The following is a 17,698-nucleotide window of genomic DNA, read 5'->3' as shown; positions in this document are numbered from 1 at the left end:
CTCTGCTAACAGCTCTCCTTATTGTACAGGAAGGGGAATGTTTTCTCCATACTTTGCACAGAAGGAACCCAATTTGTGACGATTTGTTTCCTTCAATTTCCTACAGCTGTGGGTTCATAGGGTTCAGAGCAAGCATTTTGTGAGCCTGCATGCAAAGTGAGCCCGAGTGCAAAGTGCAGCACTGGGTGGGGACAGTGTCCACATATTTGCTGTCACAACGATGTGCAATGATTTAAGAAAGGAAGCAAAGAACACCACCACCCATTTTGTCCTGCAGTCAACGTGATTTAGTTCCTGGATTTAGAAGCTTGCCCAGCCATAACAAATGGCTCTTCCCCAGACACAAGTAGTGCTGGTGTCTTTCTCACAAACTTCACAACCTACTTGAAGGCAATGATGTTAGGATGTTTGAGTTTCCGCAGGTGCTTGATATCCGTTTCGTTCTGATCTCTCACTTTCTTGATGGCCACCTCCTCTGCCCGGAATTTGCCCAGGAAGACGGCTCCTTGTGCACCGCTGCCCAGCCACTGCAGCTCCGAGATCTCCTCGAACGGGACCTCCCAGGTATCTAGGCATAGGCAAAGGGAACAGCGTAAAGGAGCAGGACCACAAAACTCTCTGCCATAAGATAACACTGAGACAGCACCTGCCATCTCCCTTGTTACAGCTGAAGGTGGATTTCTGGGGGCTGGGAGATGGCATCTCTTCCCAGCACAGGGATGCTCAGCCCCAGCAGGCCCTTTTCTCCAGCTCCTCTCTTGCATCACAGTTGCTTCCAGGCCGTTCCTTCTCAACCTTCATGGGCTTTTGCCAAGAGCTCACCACCACTGCCAAACACTTGGGTGAGCCACTCTGATGTGGCAGGCAGCAGTTTCACATACCAGGGACAATGGACTGGCAGATGAGGGAGCGGTCCTCTACTCCAAAACTGAAGGATGCTGGTACCTGTTATTAACTATATGACCCCATTGAAAAGCATAGATGAGAAGAAGCATTTAGCATTCATAATTTACCAGAAAAATACTGTTTTTTCCCCATAGAAACAGATCAAAAATAATAAGAAAGAAAGTCAGAGGTGGAAGGTTGGAAAATCCAGACCAGCAACCAAGTTACCCAACACAAAGCACATTATCCACCACTACGGGTCACAGAAATTGGTCTTTCCCACACTAACTTTCTGTATATCTGCTGTCAAACAAGCAAAAAAATCTTAAGGGACTGCTCCCCTTTGGTATTTGCATATATCTTATTTGGGCACTGTCAGAGTTGTCCAGGAAAGCTGCTTAAACTGCTTAAAGGAAGTCGTGCCCACCAGAACAGCAAGCTTTGCCATCTGTGAGGCACCTTGAAATTACCTTAACATCCCACAAACCTCAAGACAAAACACAAGCAATAATTTATTTACTATAACTAAATAAATGCTTAAGTTTAGAGAATAAAATATTTTAGCAGCAAAAGCAACACTTAAACCACTGATTTCTGAAAGAAGAAAGCTGGGCCTGTACAGCCCTGTTTCAGGTCACTACAAAGACGCATCGTCGTCTTGTTTCATCCAGCCCCCAGCCACTGGGGGTTACCAGGGCTGCAGCTGGGACTGTGCCGAAGCGTCCATTACTGTCACCACTGAAGGAAAACCCATACTGCTAAACTTCCTCTGGGACTGATCCCGATTTGAGGCTTTCCCTCAGAGCACTCCTGTGACGCTCAGACATCGCCACAAGACTGCTCTCCAGGCATGGCTAAGGAAGGGGAAGGCTGGCTCCCACCCACAGCCAGACCCCAGCACCCGCTCTGCTTGCTGAACTGTAAAAAAAACATTGTTAATCTACAGCAAAAACACCCTTTGACCTGCCAGGGCAAAGTTCAACCCTCAGCGTGGCTCCTGGCAGACAAGTCTAGTTTTTGTACTGATACACCCACTCACAACCTTACGCTGTGCACAAGTACGAGGAGAAGAGGGCACGCAGCTCTCGGCTGCACCACGCTGTAACAGCTGTGGATTTGCAGTGGGTGATCCCCATCCTCAACTTACAAGATGCCGTGACCGACACGGGAAGGCTGCATTGCCTACCAGCATGTGTACTTCTGTGCTGAAGCAAGAACTGCCTGTCAGCTAAGAAACTACGAGGAAGTGATGCATGAAATATGTTATTAGCATTATCTCGATCACAGGACGTTCAAGGATTATAAAATCATAATCATCATTCTTCAATAAACAACTTGAGTGATTTGTCACAACACTTAAAATTGGTATTTAATCAAAAGGCAGTTCTTTAAATAAGGAAAATACATTCATACATAGAGAAATTGAGATATACATATTGCTACTTAATTGACAAACACCTTCTTCTGAAAGAAGGTGGTAAATACAGTTCGTGTTTTGCGGTGGCTGATGAACAAGTTATTTATGTGTGAAACTATTCCATTGCACTGAAATAGCTGTTTCATTACATACCAGACTGCCTTTCCTGTACAAAGCATGCAATGTTGTCATTTACTTCCCTGAAGGGCCCCAGGTTTGGGAGTGGCACTGGGAACCTATACTGCTACCCCTTAGGAGCCATTCAGGTCCCCTAACATTAGCTGTTATCCTCTGCAATGGCAAAGAGGGAGACTGTAAGCAAAGACAGCAGAAGTTCACCAGCCCCTCCTGCAAAGTCATCTAGTGTTTATTTGGTAAGGAATATCCATGACATGTCCCATCCTACGTCCCAGCTGCTGCCTGAACACTGTGGACATGGCTCAGGGAAGAGGTTTCAGCAGAGAAGGATCACGCAGTCACCCAGCGAAACATCCTGCATCTGAGCATTTCAGGAGCACAGAGCCAAACCACACCTAAGACAATGCAACAGTCAGACAGAAATCCCCTTCTCTCAAAAGTTCACTGCTCAGGAACAGGACACGACATTTTGGGACAGCCAGAGAGTCGCTTGGTTTCCATAACAGAACAAGCACCAAAAAGCTTCCCAGTGAAAGTGAGGCTGGTGGAGAACAGCACTGGGCTACATTCAGGGGAAAAACAGGGTTTTAGCATCAGTGATGCAAACCCACGTTTCCCACTACAACCCAAACTCACCAACTGAAAAAACGCACACAAGTTACCTCATGCACGTGTTCCTGCTGCTCCCAGGAACCTCCCTTGAGGACAACAGGCTGACAAGGGTTGGTATTAAAAATACCTGGTCAGATCAGCTCTGCTGAGGGCAATGGGCAAGACTGCAAAAGAGAGGACTCGACTCAGCCCCAGCTGCACCCAGCGAGAAGCTGTGGCCATGCACAGCACATGCAGAGCAGGCTGTGAGCCCCCCCTTGGCCTGCACAAACCATCCTGAGCAGGCCTCGAAGCAGAGGACGGTGAATGACGGTGTGCCAGCCGCAGCACTTCTGCGGGGCAGGCACAAGGAACACAGTATGCTCGAGGTGATGCCGAGCTCTCGGATCCCAGCCAACAACTTGAAACGGAAAAGGACTTGCATAAACCAGCTGCAAGACTTTGGGTGCACGGCTATGACAACAAACCCTAGCTAAGTCAGAGTATCCATGAGAACAACACTACGGATGACATGAAGAGTGGCCAGGAGACACATCTGGACACACTAATCCTGTTGAGCCGTACTGCCAGTTTGATCAAGTGCCCGTGGCATTGCTTGGCCAAACCCCCTGGGGCTGCCTAGGCCCAGGGCTCGCTGCAGCTCTCCTAGCGCGTCTCCCGGCAGGAGAGAGCTGAGGACATCTACCAGCATGGAGTGGTTTGTATTCCAGGCTCTTCTGGGCCTCCACGAACTTGTGGGACACTTCCTTTAAATAAATTAAAGCACAATAGCAGCTGGCATTACGCAAGAGCTTGCGTTTCTAAGGTGATTAAGAACCATTTGAGTAGAATGATGGTAATCTGTATCCCAAGGGGAAGAAACGCAGGGGCAGCCGAGCCATCTATTTGAAGCAAATTTTTGCTGTTTGCTAGCACTGGCTGCTAGCCAGCGCTGGCATCATGACAAGCAGCATCTCTGCTTTATAAAAAGCCACACACACACTTCAACAAGCACCTTGATCTCTGGGCCTACACGGGAATGAAGGCAACCAGGTAACTTGTGAAACAGAAGGTGAGAGCAACACCTGAAGAACTGACTCTTAATCCAAAGGAAATGGCTTGAAAGTCTAATCAGCCCTTACAAACAAACTAGCCTTCCCATAAAGAAGAAAGGCACAGAAACACTCTTCTTGATGACCATCTTGAATGCTAAGGAGGAAAGGCAGGGAGTATTTTCAACCTGAAGAGAATGGAGAATCCTGTTACAGATGTTTTTCTTACCCTTTTCTCCTACCCACCAAGTCCCAAGCCAGGCTTGGCAGGCAACACAGACTCGGAATCAGGCATTTGCAAAGGACATGAAGCCTACTTCTCTCTTACCATGTACAACCACCCCACTATAGCACCCACGTCCTCGTGCCTGGGCAACCTGTGCTCCCAGAGGAGCAGCAGCTGCCTGAAGGGGACGCAGGCAGGCGAGCAGAGCTGCCGGTGAGCTGCAATAAGGACACTCAGTTACGGGCAGTGCCCGTGCCTGAAGGTCCATGCCAGACTCCTAGCCCAGCGGTGATTCAACCCAACACAAAGCATTGCTCCGGGATTAGCAACCGAACACTCCTCTGGCTTAATGAAGTTGCTTCACGAAGAGGGGACAGATCATCTGCACAGACCTGTGGCAGCAGCCCAGAGCTGTAAATAAGCTCCCGGGGGAACGAAAGGCTGTCCCAAGCACCCCTGTGCTGCCGAAAGGGCCAGAGGCGTTTCCACAGCCTCCAAACGTAGAACGCTGCACAAACACGAACCTTGCAGCTGTTCTGCTCTTGCTAAACATGACGGCAAAAGTAAAAAATCCCATACTTTGGTTACCAACCTGGTGGTCTTCACGTAGCCGATGAGGTGTACCAACATGGTGGCAAGAAGCAGGAATGAGATCATTTCAAAAACAGAGTATGAACATTCTGACAGAATCCTCAAGCTTTAGCACAGAACCAGCTTAAAAAGCTTTATCCCTGGACAGCAGTAGTTATCTAACACCACCAGAACAATTCTGGAGAAAAAGCATCCTTTCATACTCCCTTACGATAGTGAAGGTGTTGAAGATGCAGCTAAACCACACAAGCCACACACAGCAGATCCAAATTAATCTTCAGCCTTGCCACATCTGTGGCCATTTCAAAACTGCCCTTTGAGGAAGCGCCTAATGGCAACGACAAACTGCAAAGCATCCACGGATCTCTGGCTCTGAATGTGCTCGTGACACTGAGAATGGCACACTACTTTTGTGCTCAGAATAGGAGCTCTAAATACATCCCCTAAACACAACAATGCTCTCAGCTGCTCATTGTCATTAGTTAGTGCTTCCATCTTTTTTATTAGCGACTGTCATACAACAGGAAGTGTCCCCTATGGGCCATCAAGGCACATATTAAGCCATTGGTCTCCAGTGCATCTGCTGTCCCAGTTTTATGCAAAAGACAACCTCTTTGCTTCCCAGGTAGCTTTCCTGAAGCTACCATCTGAGCTTGCAGGCTTGTGCAAGCACGGGATGGCCCCACAGTCCCCAGTCTGACCTGGTGGAAGTTCTGAGAGTGCTCATACGCAATATTCATAGGATCACTGGAAGCAGCCGATGCAACTCTGTAACGCGAAGGGTCCAGACTTCTAGAAAGCACCGCACAGACCTAGGAAGCCGTGGGCAAGGTGCACTTGCAGCATGATACTCACACATCAGAGCAATTTGGAACAAGAATTTCCTGTATTAAGGATTGCACAGAGAAGCAGTTTCTTGTTCTCAAATAACACATTAGAAAATCTCTGAACAAATAATAATAAAACAAAACAAAGAAAAATTAGGGGCTGAAAACATGGAAATATTAATATTAATTTGAAAACATTCATTAGGCTTTGTTTTCTTATCATGAGTTTTTGATGCAAAACTGGACTGTTTTTTTTTTAAGTATATAAAGAGTATAATAGCTACTGATATATAAAGTGTCATCTCATTCAAAAGTTCCAGCTTCACTGAAAAATACTGATTGTAATATAACACATTACAACCCAAAGCAGCATAACACTGACATACCGATACCACGCCTCCTCCAGATGATACCTGACTGCTCAGCAGTTCATTTTCCTTTACAAGGAAGGTTCCAGCCAGACCCTGTCTCCTCCAAAACTCACCACATCTGACTCCGCATATTGTGCGATCCTTCCTGTAGTGCTAACTCCTCACGGAATTGTCGGTCACCACTTTTATTTATAGACTCACGCAGGTGTGCTGTATCCTGTGCTGTACCAAGTTTCAAGCATGTGGACAAAACTTCGAACCACCTCTGCGAAAGGACTGCGAGCACAGCCGGAGCGCTGCTCGGCACACAGGTCTGATAACCCCAAGCTCAGGCTGCTGCCCAGGAGGACACCTGCCATTCTGCAGTGCACAGGAAGATTTCCCTGCTCAGAGTTAAGGACTGGAAGCAATTGATTCTTGGGAGAAGCTGTAAGTTAATTTCAAGCCAAATTCACCCAACATGCTATTTAACAGCGCTGTTACCTCAGCTTAGGAACTGCTCCCCAATGAAACAGCCTGGGGTGTAGGTATGACCAATCTCAGATGCTAACAATAAGATTTGTGGCTGGAAAACCTATAACTTGTCTATGCCAGAAAATAATTTGATTTAAACTGAGTCATGATCACAGGAGGCTTCTACCCCACAGTAGTGGCATGGTGGTCAGGCTGTTCCTATTGACACCTCACCCATTTCAGCTCCTTAATTCAAATGACAGCTTGTTCTTTTCCCATCTGCCACTTCCCCCCCCCCCCCCCCCCGTGCTAGGGGAGAAATTGGACACCGAAGGCACACCATACTCAGCTCTTAAGCTTTCAGTAGCCCCTAAGGATACGCATATGCAAGCATTTGGGACATAACTTATTCCCAAATTACATTTTTCAGAAATATATATATTTTTTTCCACGTAATGTGCCCACAGAGAAGCAATATTTCTGTTACTTGGCAGCCAACTGGAGACAACCCTTGTACACATGCAGGAGCAGTCATCCCTATGTCAAGTTCACCTGGCATAAGAAAAGTGCAGAAATTAAGAAGTTGGCATGATCCCCCACGTGCCACAATTCTTTCTGTTCCTCACTTACAAAAATACCTGGTTCAGATTCACACTTTGTCACGACAGCCCAAGGCATGGGTCAGAATGTGTGTTTATTTTTCACTCTGTCCCTTGCAGCCTTTGCTGCTAATGAGAGCTGTAGGCTGTGCAGCGCAGGATTTCTCTTTGCAAACCCATTACATTGTGTATGTGGCAAAACGGTCACACAAAAAGCTGGGAAAAAGCCCTCGGTTCTTTCCACATCTTCACACACTGCCCCAGAAGAAACGAAGGTCATCTTCCCTACTTACCTTGCTGTTGCAGTTTGTAGTCTGTGGAGTATGCTTTGCCTATGATGTTCCACACGGGCCTCAGACAACCAAAGAGTCCCTCGAGAAACCCACCGCTCCCACTGCCTGATCTGTTGAACTGGACTTTGACATCATCCGCTCCACTGTTGCTCTCTCCATCCATAGTGCTCCTGTTGCCCTGAGGAATGGCTGCTTCGGATTCATCCTGCTCCCGCAGCTGCAGCACGCTGTTCTCAAATTGGTCCCTAGAGTCCTCGCTGATGCTGGTCAGCACTGCTGCAGTGACCGGGCTGCTCATGTTATCGATGAGGTCTGCCTGCAGCAAGCCCTTCTCACGCACATCCTCTATGAGTTCGGGGGACGGGTGGTTTCCAGTAGGTCCATGTTCATCGTGTATCCTACCAAAGTCTTTATCTTCACAGAAAGCTTTGCCGATCGAGTTTGGAGAGGAAGACAAGCTCAGGCGCTCCTGAGTACTGGCCATGATGCTGTGAGTGTGCATCAAGGAGACAGTCGGAGTTGGTACTTAGAGAATTAGTGACACGAGGACCCAGTACCTGGAATGAGAGGAAAAAGAACAACTTTCAGATTTTTATTCATTTTCACAACGTACCCTTTTGAGAGGTGAGCTGATAATTAATTAGCCATACCAGACTACCGCTGATACTTATTAAATACTACTGCCCTCAAAGAAGCAAATAAATTATTCCTACAGAAACTCCGCTGGCACAGTACTCTCAGTAACCTAGTGCAGGAATTGCCCAGTAAACAAACACCACTAGTTATACACAAAAGCCTCAAGGTCAGAACTGTGAAAGACACTTTGCAGCACAGAATGGTCTCTTTGTGATTAGTACACAGCCCTTCTCAGACTGAAGCTGATCCCCAGGTGTTTTCCAGCTCAGGCACAGTCTGAGTGCAGTCACTGTTTCTGGGTCTGGCGCAGCTCAGACTCAGAATTCCTCTGCAAAGCCCAACGATGAGGCGTTAGAGAAACACAGCACAGCGATCGAGTGTCTTGCATCCACCAAGGGGTGGTTGTACCTGCTCCCTCAGAGACCCACCAAGTGGTGGCCATCCTAATCCTTCAGTTTAATACTGTCATGGTCAATATACGTTACATTCTCTAACCATGTATGTTATCCTCAAAAGGATAACATACTGCTGAAGACTTATAGAACTCCACAGGAACAGTACATGCCTCTTATCTCCCTCCTTCCGTCAGCCCGCCAAGCGCCTCCTCCTGCTCTGCTGCTTTCCCCCACATGAAGCTCCTGGCAGACTGCTTATGAACTCAGAGCTGGCGCCTCCTTCTCAAAGTCCCCCCGTCTCTCTGCTCCTGCCCCGTGCCCCACTGCAGCTCCCTTCCTCGAGGGAGCCTCGTGCCACCTCTCGGTGAAGCCAGCCTGCACCCAGAGCCGGGGGGCAGCCGAGGGTCCTGCGGCACTGCGCTGGCTGCCCACCATGGTGGGCAGAGCCCCTCCTGGGACAAGCCTAACCTCGCGCCTGAAGCAATTAAGCACACGCAGCCTGTAACAGGATAAAGTCCGATCTTAAATCCCATATGAAGTTGAGAGGGGAAAAATAGCAGTAAGAGAACCTATTTTGTTAAAAAGTAAGATCAGTTACAGTGGGTGCAAAGTCCCGAGCTCTGCAAACAGGCACTGAAGGGAAGAAAGAGGTGGCCAGGTACATGCAGCCAATCACAACAGAACAGCTCAGGCCCGTAAATTCTCAAGATGAGGTCATTACAGAGATTAAAGATAAGAACTTTAGCTTGGCGTATGAAAAGCTCATGCCTTGTGCTTCAGTCTCTCTCAGCAGCAGCAAATGGGAACAGCCACGAGCCTGCTTCCACATCTCCTTATTTCCGCCTGCTCACGTGGGGTACACATAAAAGCTTTATTAGAAGGACGTCATCTCGGTTGTAAACTTAACTTTTAAGGGAAAGCAAAATAGCAAGTGAGTCCAAAATTGCATCACAGTCTATGCTAGTAAAGGAGCTGACCAACTTGAACAGGAACCTCAAGAGTTGGTTATTCCTGACCTACCTGTGACAGGCATTAAAGGACTGACTCCCTGGCATGGGAAGTTGTAGGGTACCTGCTGCAGTATGGTCACTGCTAGCAGGAGTGAAATGATGACAGATTTTGTTGCTGATACAAAGAAGAAAAGGGGCAAAGTTCAAAGCTGAACAGAGTTTCAGAAAAATACCAAACCAGCTCCAACTCAGCAATCCTGGGCACTCCCCTGCTATTTCCAGAGGTCTGAAAGGGACGAGTGATTTTTTATGCAAAGTGTGACCAATGTTCCTACAGAGGAATCTGCTTTTTATGACACAGCACGTTAAGCAATGTAAGTAAAACATTAGTCTCAGTTTCACCTGAAAAAATCTCTGAACTAAGATCCAAAACAAGAATTTGAGGTAACAGTGTCTCAAAATACCTCAAGTTTAAACAATGGGAAGTGCATTAAGGATTAAATCAGACTTGGGGGATAAAACGCTTTTACTCTTACATGATTCTGTAAATACATTAGCTAATAAAAATCTAGGATTTTGCTGTTACCTTTTCACATACTTTCCTGTCTCTGGAATGTTGGATTGTGTAGATTTAACAGAGAATGAACAGCTCTCCTGGTATACTTTTCACATTTGCCTTGTTTCTAGATGGATTATCAGCACCCTATGCGCCTCCCCCTGCATTTCCCAGCACTGCATGGAAAGTTAAGGCTCTCTTTTTCATCCTGCTACTGAGGCACTGCAATGTTTGTAAGTTGTGCTGCCAGCAGCTACCAGACCACCATGACCCTCAGTTCCCTTGTACCCCGATACACAGAGACCTGCAGCCTTCCACCAAGATCAGGGGCACAATACAGCACAAAATGCAAAGGCACAAAAAATCCCTTTTATTGTTCTCAAGAAAAAGACAAAGTTGAGGCAAACCATATGCATTTTCCATGTTGGATACAGTAGGCTGGCCACCAAATCAGACGTTCTGGCTGGGAAGGACCTGTGAAGATACCAGGTTCAACCTCCCTCCTGCCCTCGGCAAGGCCAGCACAACACCGCTCCCGTGACTGATACCACAGCCAGGAACAAAACCCCAGCTTTGTGGACACCAGCTGTCTTACTAGATCAACTTCCCTTCTCCAAGTCCTAGCTGTTTCAAATAATAATAATGAAGTATGGTATATAGAGCACATATAGTATATACTACTATATCTGCTTCATCGAGTCAGGAGGAAGGGACAGGAGGCATGCAAAAGTTACGGAATTGTTTTCTAACTGGCCTTATTTAGGTACTTACATAAGCAGCCTGATTTTTCAGAGGTGTAGTGAACTCATTGAGAGCATGAGAAGGCAACATTAATTTTAAAACAACTCCATATCGGGCCTACGTGAAGTAAAGTAGTCCAGATACGTTAGCGGGAGGTAGAAGGCAGTGGCTGCCACAATGCAACAATGCTGACTCGTTGGGGAAATGAATTTTTTTAATCATCTGATATTACAGTAAATTCTGCAATGCACCACCTCTTCCCCCAGCAAAATTTGATTTAACACTAACAAATTGGGTTATCCTTGACCTTGCCATCTCTTCAGACAAGGAATAAAGAGAATTTTTCGAGCTTTACTGTCATACTTCCCCTATTCTTCGGTGACAGGATCAAGGATACGTCTGAGATCATTTATATTGAACTGAAAAATCATTTCATTGAAAATTTGAAGTTTCATTTTACACAGAGTGTTTGCTGTTTGGGATGTTTATGATCAGTATGTGCCTCCTTAACTTGTACAGTGAAGAGCACAGACAAGCGGCATTCTGTTTCTTACCGACGCTTCTGCCATAGCGGTCTCCAAGTCAAAGCTGAAAGCTGCATGCATGTGTAGGAGGATTGTGTGCATATTTAAGATACTCAGATTTCACAAAGTGCTTCTGCAACAGCAGACTTCAAGGCAGAACCTCTGATTTGAGCTATTTTGATGAGTTCAGGCACTCTGCAGCTAAAAAATGTTTTAGTTTATAAGGAAATTTAAGGCTCAGTATAATTTTGTGCAATCACAACTTTTTGTGATTCCATTTCCAGGCACAGCTTCTTTCCCAGCAAAATCCCACCATGCCCAAAGAAAAGCAGGACAGAGCACACCTCTTTTGAGAAGAAAGAGGCTGACTGCACCTTAACACGCCAGCCAGTCTGAACTACAGTTTACAACTCTGAGAAGAGTGACAGATCAGGTGAGGCAGCACCAGTGGGTGAATCACTTATCACAAGACATGCTCTCACATCGCCTGATCCTGCATGCCCCTGGAAGCATCCCCCAGGAGCGTGATCTCATGCGCACAGAGCCACCAAAGCGTGCACCACCTATACGAGCCAAGCAGGTACGACTGTGTCAAAGCAGTGGTGGGGTTTGGAGATGTGGCAGAGTTAAAGACACGGGCTATCGTGGAAGTTTCTCCTTTGAAGAGTTGTGATAAAACTCAAATAGAAATCATAATTCCAGACAAGGCACACAAAATCTTAGTATACTGCAAAGGCTGCGTGAGTACAAAGTGGTCATCACTCAGTTTCCTAATAAGCACACTTCTAGTAATATTAGGTTCCTTAAAACACTATTTATTACATTACACAGTTAAGCATATTCTGTGCTTGCACTTCCATCATACAAAGGAAATAAAGGCAATCCTCTGATCTACACTTAAGTGTTGAATAAGAGCAGCTGGCCAAGACTACCAAAGTGACAAAGGGCAAGCATCAAGGTCAGAGGGGCTTCCTGTCCATAGCACTACTTACATTCGCACCCTGGAGCTCCCTTACTTTTTCCTGGTACTCAACATGATTTTCTCTTGGCTACGTCAGGTACAGCACAGTAAACACACCTTTCTGCACTGATAACACAACTGCAGTTTATGTGCATATCATCTCAAGGCTCGCGCAATGCTCCTGGCTTGGGACACTACTTTAAAACCTTCCAGAATCTAACAAAAATGCAAAAAGTTTATAAAGTACAGTTATCTCACTACACGCATCCTGCAGCTCTACTGCCCCTGGTGATTATCTCTTTCTGCAGGGAGTTTTCACAACAGGTTGCCACACAGTCTTCTACAATCTCTTGACCTGGCACATGGTCTAGCTTCAGCACATGAAAGAACTGAGAGCTGCTGAGCTGGCGAGTACCACAGCTTTGGCTCTCGTTTCTGACCTCTGCGTTTTGAAACCACATCATTTTTATTCCACAGGATTCCCCCAAAAAAACCAACTTTCTCTTTTCTCATTCTCTTGGTGAGGAAAGTGCTGTTTGAGTGAATCAGATACTCATCTCATGCTACATTTGTCCGGGTTTACATCGCTGGGAACACATGCTTGTGCTTTGTATGGTTGTTCTGAACACGAACTGTGGTAACAGATATACTAATACAGAACGAGTTACACTGACCAGCCAAATGCAACCTCTTATATTTTCTGAAGTAGTATTATTCAGATGAAGGAAACGTAACTGAGCATATCCTGATGTTTCACCCAGAATTGCTCTGCCTTGCCTTCCCTCTTTCATTTACGAAAAAGTTTTATTTCACTAGGTTTTCAAAAAAGAAGCTGCACTAAGCTAGCCCACAGCATGTGCAAATCTTTAGGCTACAAAGTAGCCCAAGGCAACAGCTTGTTTTGTTTGTTTTGTGGTTGTTTTTGCTTGGGTGGTTTTTTGTTTGTTTAGGGGTAGGAAATCAATCTCTCTTCCTTCAAGGAAGCTCCTTCCACATCACAACACACATCCCATCTCTCACACCTGCTCGGATACTCCGCTTTATTTTTGAGTATTACAACTGCGACGTTGCCAAAACATCGTTAATTTCTGATAAAACAGTTGAAAACCTTTCATCTGAACCAACAAGATTTTCCGACTGTCACTGCAGCAGCTTTGATCTCAACACATGTATGCATATACCCTAGCTTACTCTACAAGAACACAGCACATACCTGGGTAAACCAAGGTGTTGTAACACTCAGGGAGGTCCTGTGCTTCACCCTGCTATTTCTGGTTGCCAGATACACACTGCATTACTTCTGTACCTACTGCAGAATAAGACTAGACTCTGCACTTTTAATTCATTTCTCTAGGAAATATTTGGATGGCACCTCAACATAAGGTAACTAACTTTTGCAGACTCCCTAGGCATTTCCTGAGCTGTGCGTTATGGCTTATACCTCTAAGAGTCATACTAAAACGTTAACAGAGTATTTTGACACAGCCATGGGCATTAAGCAGGTGAGACCACGGACAAATAACTGTATGTCGCGTGTACTATCACAACAGAAGCTGGAACTCATGTGCCTGCTGATTAATGTTCGCCTTCATTCAACACATTCCCCATCTGTCCTCAAATAGGTACTCAGCGTTTTTTGCAAAAGTGATTTTACAGTTGTGATGTACTTTTGTCTGTCACTGTCTCAGTGAGAAAGACAACTCTGTCTCGCTTTCTGGTCTGAACCCTTTCTGACAGTGACAAAAATAGTACAGTATACCAGCCAAGAAATACTCATAATGGCTGAATTCAAGCTCTGTGCACAGAGCCAGCTGGAGGTTTGCTGTGCACCTTATATATTCCAACTAAACCCATCAGAGTAGAAGTGACAGACACCTGGACTATACCACAAGAAAAACCCATACCATACAAGAACAACAGGTTCATCTCTGTCCATTTCCTGCCTCCAAAAACCAAGGCAGGAAAACCAAGGACAGGGAAATCTCCCTGGTACAGCCCCAGCCAGTTTCCCCACGATGTGCAGCTCACCCGCTCTCTGTGCATCAGCAGCACACCATAGTAATTTTCTATTTTGTAGTCCACTCCATGTTTCCTGCACAAGTGTGTCATTTGAACCAGAACCCTTTGGTAAACGCTATGCTGCAACAAGCAGTTTTGTAGTTTAACTGCATGTTGCACAAGGTAACACCAACTTACTCTTTGCACCGAACCTCTCACCAGCTGATTGCATTCTTCATACCACAAGTTGCTCACTGTTTCAGGGACACCCGAACCCTGTTTATCTTAATGCCAGCTGTGATTTTATGAACCATCTCATCCTCCACTCCAACATCTTTTTCTGAGCCTGAGAAGTCCCACTCCACCCACTCGCTCATCCTACGAAAGTTGCTCTGTATCTTTGATCACCTCTCTGCATCTTTCCCATTTCTCCTGTATCATCTTAGAGGGGGGAGTGAAACCACAGAGAGAATCCCCAGTGTGGGCACACCACAGCAGCGTACAAAGGCATAATGATCAGTTTTGTTCTTCATTTCTTTCCTAACTACTCCTCCAACGCTATCTGATGTCTAGGCATGCTTCAGGATGCTCAGCTAACTTCCACAGATCTCATACAACCTCACGATCTCATTCCAGAGCAGTTAAAAGCCAATTCAGAGCTTAATTCCCACATATGGGATTTTAAGATTAGTGTTGTTTACATACAGTTTAAATTTGACTGCCATTTTATCATCCAGGTTCGAGACCCATCAGATTCTCTGCAACTGCCTTGCGTGTTTCTTATCCTGAAGGCCTCGATTCTGCAGACAAATGCTTTTGCTTTAGAATATTCCTAAATGACCTGGGTAAGGGGAGCACATGTATAAGGAGCACATGTATACTGGTAGCACCATCTCCAGAACAGACCACCACAACAGCTTCTTTTAGTGAAAATGTTTTCAACATTACTCTCTGTATCCCACTCTAATTTCATATCATTTAACCAATTATTTGTCAGTGAGAGGGGTGTCCCCAGTATTTTACAGCTAGTTAGTTCCTTTAAAAGTGTTGGGTAAGTAATCATGTCAAAATTCCAGTAGACTGCATTGACCAGATCACCTTTTCTCATGTCCTCTTGACTCCTCCAAAGACATTTAACAGATCCCCAGGACTTGACTTCACCTTAAAACAGCTCTGTTGACACCACTACATGAAAGTTGTGCATCTGCACTGGCTCTCCACATAGGAATGACTTATTTATTTATTTAAACTCCACAAACACTAGACAAATATTTAAGCTAGGAACTCCTTCAATATAAGGTCACAGATTTGTGGGAGGCGGGGAAGATCTTGATTTGGAAGAAGAAACCAAGCATCCACTTCTTTTTGGCACAAGGAACAAACAAAGCAAAAAATCATTTTTGCGAACAAGGCAGACAAAAAGCCAATCCACCCTCCCTTGTATTCAGGGAGACCTCTTCAGCTGATTTCAGCGAAAGCTAGATTGATTCCTGTTTCACCTGCTAGCTAGCCAGCTTTCCAAAGAGTGGTTTGTGAAGTAAGCAGCTTACATAACTGTGTATTTTCAGCGCTACATACATAAATGCTTCCTCTATCCTGTATAAGGTATTTTTGGATCTCCTAAAATGCTACTGTGTTCTTCCAGGGCTTTGCATTCTTCTGCTCAGAAATTGCATAATCTGATGCCACAGGAAATAAGTGATGTTGCATAATGATTCTTATATTCACTGCAGGATTTTGGTACTACATATTTCTAATGCAAAGCAGCCCTTCTCTGTGTTTCTAAATTGAGGCCCTCAGTTTTTGAAAAAATATTAATTTATCAGCCACCTGCCCTCTGGGGACAGGGCTGGGGAGTGGAAAAAGGGGTGACAAACAAGGGACCACCTTGTACCATCCTGCTACAACAATTTGATTTCACCAAATTCAGCTCACATTTGTATGCCCATTTGCGACCTCTGTTTTGGTTGTCTGCACATCTTCAACTATTTAACACCGGTGGTTTCAGCACAATGTTCTGATGGCTAGTGGACTATCGATAGCCTCCATCACAGCCTCATCTACATATAGCATTTAGCCAGTATAAATGAAAGACTAAACTCTGATTAGCCTTTTATACCACTGACTTACTACTGGAATCCGTCTTGGATCAAAATTTAGAAATGACCTTAAGTTGCACTCATCTATTTCATCTTTACAGCTGTCTTCTTGGTACGAAACACCTTTTAAAACCCAGGCACAGACTTCAGGTGCTGCTCCAGTTGTTTTCTGAATTTTGCACTGTTTTCTTACCTCATTGAAGATCCATGTTCCATTACTAAATAACAATAACAGATTAAGGGATTTAAATTCCAGTATTTTACAACCGCAAAATCCAGGAAAAATTCCAAGTTTGCAGATACCTTTACAGCTTTCCCGGCATTGCCATGTGAAGCCGCTAAAACTTACCGGTACTATCAATGAGTCGTATCTTGTAATTTCCCTCAACTTAAAGAACTGAAACATCATATTTTCCTCCAAGGAGTAGTGTTAAGATTAATTAATGTCTGAAAGATCTTTGAGGATGAAGATCAATATCAAAGCGCTATTTTCAGGAATCCAGTGACTGAATCAAACTCCCGCTTTGATTCATGTGAAGCATCAGACTGGTCTCAGGTAAATTCACTCACACTTGTTATTATTTTTGTAGTAGATATGAATTATTCAAGATTCGCAAAGCATATTTGACATAAAAAAATACACACACAACCTTCTCAGCACTAGCAGCTTACATGACTTATACCCAGTATTGAGGTATCTAAGCAACTACCCTCGAAATTTAAAAAAAAATACCAACAGCCAGGGTGTGTGCCATGCTCTGGGGGCAGTGCCGGAGCGCACACCCGATGGGAAGGGCACAGGAACACCTGAAGGCCAGCCGGCAGGTTGCTCGGCAGGGAAGAGGAAGCACTGCATTTAGTAAGCACCACAGCACTTCCACAAGCAAAGAGGATTACTCCTCCATAGAGAAGCAAGCACAATGACTTGCTCAGGAGCCTCTATTAAAGCCTGTATTACCGACACAGCATAAGGGGTTAGAGCAACACCCGAGAGGTGTGATCCTATTCTCAGGCCACTAGAGCTTTTACACGACGGTAACATGATCAAGACGGCACACGCAATGCACCAAGTCATGCACCAAGGAACAAGGAGGATCCTCAGAGGCCCTACAGGCCACATGTCCCCTAGCATCCTGCAGAGACCTTCCCAAGCCACACTCAGCTCTCTGACTCATCCCTGCTGAGCAACCTTTTGGCTACCGTTGCTAAAGTAAGGGCACCTTCTCAGGCCCAGAAGGATGGGGAGGGAAGACTTTCTATGTTTCAGTGGTACTGTGCATTACTGATGTTGGTGTCCTCCACAAGGCCTGAAGGTGGCAAAGTAACGGGTTGGGGACAGGAAAGGACAAACATCTTAGGCATGAAGAAAATGTCCAGACTGAGACCTGCATTCCT

The 17,698-nt window shown here is 45.4% G+C and overlaps 1 protein-coding gene across 5 annotated transcripts in view; it reads right to left on the bottom strand.

The window, feature by feature from the left end:
- Positions 1–17,698, bottom strand: part of MAP3K13 (mitogen-activated protein kinase kinase kinase 13) — a 73,125-nt gene that overhangs the window by 16,271 nt on the left and 39,156 nt on the right. For all 5 annotated transcript variants that reach the window (XM_035334514.1, XM_035334516.1, XM_035334519.1 and 2 more), the window contains 2 exons: positions 7,444–8,000; positions 385–568 (listed from right to left, as the gene is read on the bottom strand). In XM_035334514.1, coding sequence (XP_035190405.1) covers positions 385–568; positions 7,444–7,945 — 686 coding nt within the window. In that variant the 5' untranslated portion in view covers positions 7,946–8,000. The remainder of the gene's footprint in view (positions 1–384; positions 569–7,443; positions 8,001–17,698) is intronic.

Source organism: Oxyura jamaicensis, chromosome 9, assembly GCF_011077185.1.
Source record: "Oxyura jamaicensis isolate SHBP4307 breed ruddy duck chromosome 9, BPBGC_Ojam_1.0, whole genome shotgun sequence".
Classification (NCBI taxonomy): Eukaryota; Metazoa; Chordata; class Aves; order Anseriformes; family Anatidae; genus Oxyura; species Oxyura jamaicensis.
Note: the sequence above shows the minus strand (reverse complement) of the source record. Positions and strands in the feature narration are given on the sequence as shown.